The sequence below is a fragment of the Dendronephthya gigantea genome, unplaced genomic scaffold (assembly GCF_004324835.1).
Source record: "Dendronephthya gigantea isolate DGI-Jeju-01 unplaced genomic scaffold, DenGig_1.0 000076F, whole genome shotgun sequence".
NCBI classification, from domain to species: domain Eukaryota; kingdom Metazoa; phylum Cnidaria; class Anthozoa; order Malacalcyonacea; family Nephtheidae; genus Dendronephthya; species Dendronephthya gigantea.
In genome coordinates, this window is record NW_021163086.1 from 595,099 (window position 1) to 602,015 (window position 6,917).

The window sequence follows — 6,917 nt, forward strand, 5'->3', positions numbered from 1 at the left end:
GCAAATGTAATCATATGCAATTCTAATTACACTTCGAGTATCTATCTATCTATCTATCTATCTATCTGCGGTTTATTAATTATATATATATATATATAATTAATAAATCCATTATTCAGTCGTATTAATAAATTCATTCTGAAACAAAACATGATCACATGCATGCTATATTGTTAAGATAATTACGCGACTACCAAAATCTTGTTAATGATAGCTCCCATATTTTCATATTTGCCAAAATTATCAAAAATTAAAAAACGTGATTTTTCGTGATAAAGATTTTTTGCCTCCACATAAGTTTTTTAATAACTTGCTCAAATTTCCCATTTTCTTGTAAGAAAACGTTTCAAAAAATAAAAAATGAGGGTAAGCCAACCAGTGTCGTAGCCAGCCCGACAATTTAGTCATGCTATGCTAATATTTTGGTGTTCATTGACTGTGAAAATAATGAATTTCTAAAGAAATGAATAATGATAATAACGTAAAATTTGCATAGCATGACTAAATCGTCAGGCTGGCTACGCCGGTGGCAACGCTGGCAACTTATTTTCGAGTAAAATGCGTGAATAGGTAAAATGTTGGCCATATTGAATCGCCATTGTTACCATAACAACGGCAATGAGGTCATACTTATGGACAATTTCTGACTGTTAAAATTTTGGTAAATATATCTCGAAATTTTCATTTCCTTTAGCAAGAAATCTCTTGCCAAAATTTTAAATCTGAATCATTAGTTCTGAATCATTAGTTCTTAAAATTGTAGGGAGCCACCTTAAGGACAGAATAGTATAATAGTTGTATTTCTGAGTTACCTACGATTTAACTTTGCAAAGAGTTTTATACCGCTAAGTAATTTTTCTTCATCTCTTTAGAATATGGAAGGCACAACAGACAGCGTGAAGAGAGATGGTAGGCTTACTCTGAACTGTGGAATGAAAGTTATTCTGAAAAATGTCCGCATAATTTCTCTGCACCAGTTTATTTAATAATTATAATAGTTTAGCCGGTGTATGTTACACAGGAGAATTTTCAACATCAACTCGCAACGCAAGAATAAGCAAAAATATGAGCCACAATGTTTTGTGGATTAAACTTTCAACAGTTGATAACTTGTTTCCGAACTTTTTTCTTGTTGATAACTTGTTGAAAACTTTCAACTTGTTTCCGAAACAATTTTTGTGTTACGAACTGGCTCATTTATAGCTGCTAGCTACCGTACTCGACGCGTAGTATACATGTCAGTTTACCAGATTAGAGGTCTGGATAGGGAAATATTTCCCAAGGTCTAAAAAAGGTTTCCTCGGTCTCACGTTTTTGAGACCGAGGGAATTACTTCTCTATACGGACCGACTAAACTGGTAAAGAATAGATTTATTGTTTTTAATTAACCCCCCCCCCCCGGGCATGCGTGCTTTAAAACTCGCGCGGCCGTACGGCCTCATACGGACAGCTCGCGTAGCCAATCAGATTCCAGGAAACGCTAAAATTCAGACCGCAAGAAAGCTTTATCGAAACATTTTTGCGTTGTTAGTTGAAAGTTGTTTCGTGTAACAAAGTATAATACCAAAACGTTCGCTGTACAAACGGGTCTCAACTCCATGACTTCAAAGCATAGCGCTATAGAATGCATGTGTATTTTTTATCACAGTATGATCTAGTCTACTCTCCAAAACCTTCCCGATTACAAAAAAAGTTTATATAATTAACAGGTGCTTATTTGCGTTCTCAATTTTAGACTTCCGAAAAAAATATTGTCATAAAAAACGACGAGGTTCTTCGACTACGGTCATCCGGAGGTAGATTCGTCAGCATCACAGAAACCAAAGCTGCATCTTCCACTCAAGGTAACGGTTAATCTTTAAGTCTGGCACACACTGCATGGTGTACATATAGCACACACTCTCGTGACACTTTGTCACCTACACACATATATTTATAGCTGCAGGGACCATTCAAATTGAGATATTTTATAATTCGTATGTACTCATTATTATGAAAAGAAAGACATACCTCAATTTGAGAATACCCCAATTTCCCCGCAGACTAGGAACATGCATGTGCATGTGACAATAGACCTTTCCCATTTCCCGGCCCTTTTAGCTTTCAAGCGCACAATGAGTGACGGTAGTTGATTATCAAGATCAATTTGAGTTGTGATTTCGCCATGTTCAGGAACGATTTAGTTTAACAAAGAAGCAAAAAGAATCGGCAAGGTTTTCTTACAAACAAAATCGCTCCTAAGCAGGCGAATCGCAACTCAAAGTTGCTTGATAATCTACTACCGTCAGGCATTGCGCGTGCATCATCAGTGTGCGCCAAAATGATTATGTTTATTTAGAGAAATGGGGAATATTTATACACCCATACAGAATGCTTAACTAGATACTTATACACCCATAAAGAATACTATGTCCATAGTATGAGAATCGCCATTAGTATGGATATTATCCAATAAGCATCCACACTATTTTCATAATATGGATTTTGAAAAAAATTAAATTTCCAGTGCAAAATATTAAAGGAATAGTATAAGATATTGAAATTGATAAGAGTGGACTTGTTTTAAAGTAAGATTTTAATGAACGGTTAATAATTATAATTAATACCCCGAAGAAACATCATGCACAATTCGCAGCCGGTTCAGTTACAACGTCAATTTCACAGTAGTTCCTAAGAATCGGAGATCCATTGTATTACATTCCGATAGACAAAGCATTTTGCATACCAGCGATCTCAGACAAAGGGAATCCCAGATTCCTAGGACAAGTGTAAACCAGTCTTAAAGGACTTAATGTTCACGACAATTACGATTAAATGGAACCAGGCTTAATATTAGTAAAATGAGCGACTGCAAGATTCGATTCCACAGGCCGGATGACCAAATCGATTCTGCATCAATGTAGGAGGAGGCTACATTATATAGGTACTTATTTGCCACAAAGTGTATACAGGGTGTACAAAAATATAAGTTTAATATCATGAATATCCAATTTTTTCAACACGATAGACAAGGTTCATTGTAATCCCGGTCCCAGAGGCATAAAATAAGTGTTTGCCTTTTTTTCTAAACACCTTTTAATTTAATTTTATTGGTCTTTTTATGATTACTACAGTTCTAATCATTTCTTAATCCTTTTAGATTCTACAACTTTTATTGTAGCTGCAACTGAAGAACAGCAACGTAAGATTATGTTCAACAATATTACCGATGAATCTTCATCGCACTCTTTCCTGGGGTTGTAAAAATAAGCCTACAAAGTGAATTAAATTTAAAAGTAAGGGAGTGCTTAGTTAAGAACTGCTAAGGGAGTGCTTAGTTAAGAACAGAATTAAGAGAATTTATTGTATTAAACGTATACGACCAAACTCAATCTCCGTTTAAAATCGTTATTAAATCTGTTGTTAGCTAAGCCATTAGTATTTGAACTAATTTTAATTCACTTTGTGTGCTTATTTTGATATTACTGCACGTGGAAACGTATTTTCAATTTCCAGAAGCGTAATTAGTTGCTTAACCTTAATTTACAATTGTTTCTCCATACCTCAGCTTCAACAAATATCGAGTTCCATGAAGTAGATCCTTTTGAGAAACTCTTTGTAATCAAGTTCGAAAAAGAAGATTCATTCTACAAGGTAGATGCTTCAGAAAGCAGTGTGACGGCAGCAAAGGTATGGTTGTTTGCCAGTGTATATCATATTATAAAGGTATTCTATCCAAAATAACATGGTCTGATTTACTGCTGATTTAGGTCAAGCATTTTTTTGCGATTTCCTTATACCTACTTTTACTTTTCCGAGGAAAATTGCCCACTTCCAAATCAACAATCGCCACTCCGATTTCAAGCCTAGAACTGTAAGTGCATGTCGGCGAAATTTAAAATTAATGTCGCATTTTTGAGGACTTTATCTCTCATTTCCATTCGCCAGAACCCTATGCAGTCCCAGTTACCTAAGTCTCATTTTCACAATTTTAAATATATACAGTCTAGCGTTTCTCTTCCCATTTTATATACCTTCAGGAGCCGCTGCAAAGGACGGAAATAAACCACAAATCTTTCTTTTTATATACAGATTCCTGATAAAGATGCGGCACACTTTACATACTACGAGCTTGATCCACCAAATAAGCCGTATTTTGTATTTCCATGCTTAAACAGAAAGATTGACAATCATGATGCGTATTTGAGTTGCGATGGAGCTGGAAACATGTCACTTAAACGTTGGAACTTAGCCGGAAATCGGAGACTTCCTCCTAAGGCGGGTGCAATGGTCGATCCAAGCCTATTATTCCGCGTGGTCAAGCCATTGAATAACGAATAAGTTTTCAATATGGTGGACTGCCTGACATAATTTTGATATATCGTATACTAATCATGACGTTTAATATAAAATATTTTAACTTTTATTTTTTATTATTCCAATCCCTTTTCATGGTTTCAATATGGCGAAGCGCCGTGCGAGGTTATTTAATTGTCCGGCCGAAAATTTGAATTACAAAAAGCATATTCATATTAACATTCAGCAAATATATCCGCAAAAAAATTATAAGGAAGTCATTGTCGTCCATATTTTTTTGAAAACAATCACAATATTCCCAATTTTGCCGTCAATAAATAGACTAATCTGATTTTTAATGAACTACAATCTGATCAACATCTCAAATCCATGCCCAGTTCTAGGTGAACATGCGGCTGATACGGAAATTCCTCCACGTGGCACGAATAAAACGTTCTTTTGATGCTTTTCGATTAAGTTAAGGTTTAATTACATTTTTAATACTTGTAGAGTATCATATGAACAAAAGCTTTTAATATAAGCGCGAATTCCAAAGTGTAAGACAAAGTGAAAGTCTATACTTTTTAAAGTACGATGGGCTTCTGAAGGTGGAACAACGTGGTAGCATATTAAAGTAGCTAAATGAGTATGGGCGAGTTAATAAAAATTACAAAATCGCACAGCTATGAAGCTAATGCTGATCATGCAGTGGCGTAGCCAGCCTGACGCTATGTAAATTTTGATGATAATCATTCATATCTTTAGAAATATATTGTTTTCACAGTCAGTGAACACCAAAATATTAGCATAGCGGGACCAATCGACAGGCTGGCTACGCTACTGATGCTGATAGTCTTCTTGAAGACCTTTGGTGGGAAAATCTTGAAATACAGCGCCATATTCAAAAGGCTATTATATGGTATATATATAAATTGATTTATGGTTTGGCTCAAGAATATCTTCGTTCAAAATTTGTTGAACGCAGCTCTGTTTCAAGCTTTTCTCTTCGAGACACAGTTGGCAAACTTGCTATTCCTTTTTCGAATTATGTAATTCGTTCAGTTATAGTGGTGCCACTACATGAAATAATCTTCCTATTCTGAGTTCAGACAAGCTAATTCTCTTAATACCTTTTGGTCTGGTTGTAGAAATTTTTTCTCTTCTCGGTAATAAATTTTCTTTTTTAAATTTTTTGACATTATGCACGGCGCACTCATGTATATAAAGCAGGTTTTAGTATATTATTATATTTGTAAAATTGATTGCGTTATGGATAATTGTCAGTTGTATTATTTATCAATTGTACATTTGTATTTCCTGATGAATTCACCGTGGCTAAATACAGTTACCTTACCCGGCGTCGCAGTTAATGGCAGAGCATGCAGGCGTCTTGTTAAATTAGAAAAATTTCTAAGTTTATCGAGAACCATGCAGCAAAACGCAGTGTGTCGATCGTCCAGGGCTTCAATTTGTCAATACACAATATTTCAACTTCGGGTGAAATCCTAGCTGCCTCAATTTATATTATAATATATAAATAGTCCATTATTTAAGATAAAACAAATACTTTATATAACTGCTTCATTATTATTTCTTCATTATAATAGTGATTTTATAAAATTATCAGTTTCAACGCATTCATATATGTATTTGATGCCCGCAAAAATAATATAACAGCTGACTGTAGAATGGCGATCACCTGATGGAATATGTTATTTTTCTTATTGTATCTTGATTTATTTTCTCTATGTTCTGCTTTTTGTTCTATATTGATAAGTGTACCTTTACATACCAACATAGGTTCACGTGTAATAAAGAAATGTATCACCAACAATGGCCATCACCGATGATTGCGATTTATAAACTAAAAACTATATGCTTATGAGAACTTTGCTTTAAAGGCAACATATATTCTTCCTAACCACTTAGCATCAAACGAGAAGTGTTTTGTCTATTTTAGCCAGTTGTTATACCACATTGGATGCTAAGTTGTTTGATAGATAGATAGATAGATAGATACATTTGATTTGGAATAACGGTCATAAAACGTATACAATCTAAAATCTACTACTTTAAAATGTCACTTTCATTGCTTGAGAAGGGAAAAATATTTCCTAAAACGATCTGTCTTAATTAGAGGGAGTTCATACTTTCTTATAGTTCGAATATTATTATAAACACCCGATTTTACACTTGGTAAAAGATTGTTTAATTTATGATTCTGATTATGTTCTATTTGATCAAAAAGCCGTTTACATAAGTATTCTCGTCTATCATAGAGTGACTCCAGATGTCCCCGTTACAAGGCCTCTTTGTACTTCATACTAGGAAAAATAATCCTCATTGCACGTCGTTGTATTCGTTCCAGATCATCAGATAGATATGTAGGAAGATTCGAATGGAAGACTTCACAGGCGTATTCTAACACTGATCGAACACATGCATTATAAATATGAATTAAATATTGTTCTTCCACATCAGCTCGTCGCAGTTGTTTTAGAAGATAAAGTCATTTTGAAGCTTTAGCAACCACCGCTTGTATGTGTTTGGATTCATCTGTTAGGATTAATCCCAGAACGTTCGCTGATTTTACAATTTCAAGATGTCGTCCATTCATAGTAATTGGATCAAACATACCTTCG

The 6,917-nt window shown here is 34.6% G+C and overlaps 1 protein-coding gene across 1 annotated transcript; it reads left to right on the forward strand.

Annotated features, from left to right (window-relative positions):
* Positions 1-360: 360 nt before the first annotated feature.
* LOC114531907 lies at positions 361-4,333 on the forward strand. The gene is made up of 5 exons (XM_028553507.1): positions 361-366; positions 1,736-1,844; positions 3,140-3,181; positions 3,548-3,669; positions 4,072-4,333. The coding sequence occupies exons 1-5, from the start codon at positions 361-363 to the stop codon at positions 4,318-4,320; spliced, it is 528 nt and encodes a 175-aa protein (XP_028409308.1). The 3' UTR covers positions 4,321-4,333.
* The last annotated feature ends 2,584 nt before the right edge of the window (positions 4,334-6,917 follow it).

Bases quoted from the DNA above. Each gene is read 5' to 3' on its own strand.
- LOC114531907 (XM_028553507.1), top strand. The intron at 3,182-3,547 runs GTAAGATTATGT...TCCATACCTCAG, and splicing joins TGCAACTGAAGAACAGCAAC to CTTCAACAAATATCGAGTTC. The intron at 3,670-4,071 runs GTATGGTTGTTT...TTTTATATACAG, and splicing joins GCAGTGTGACGGCAGCAAAG to ATTCCTGATAAAGATGCGGC.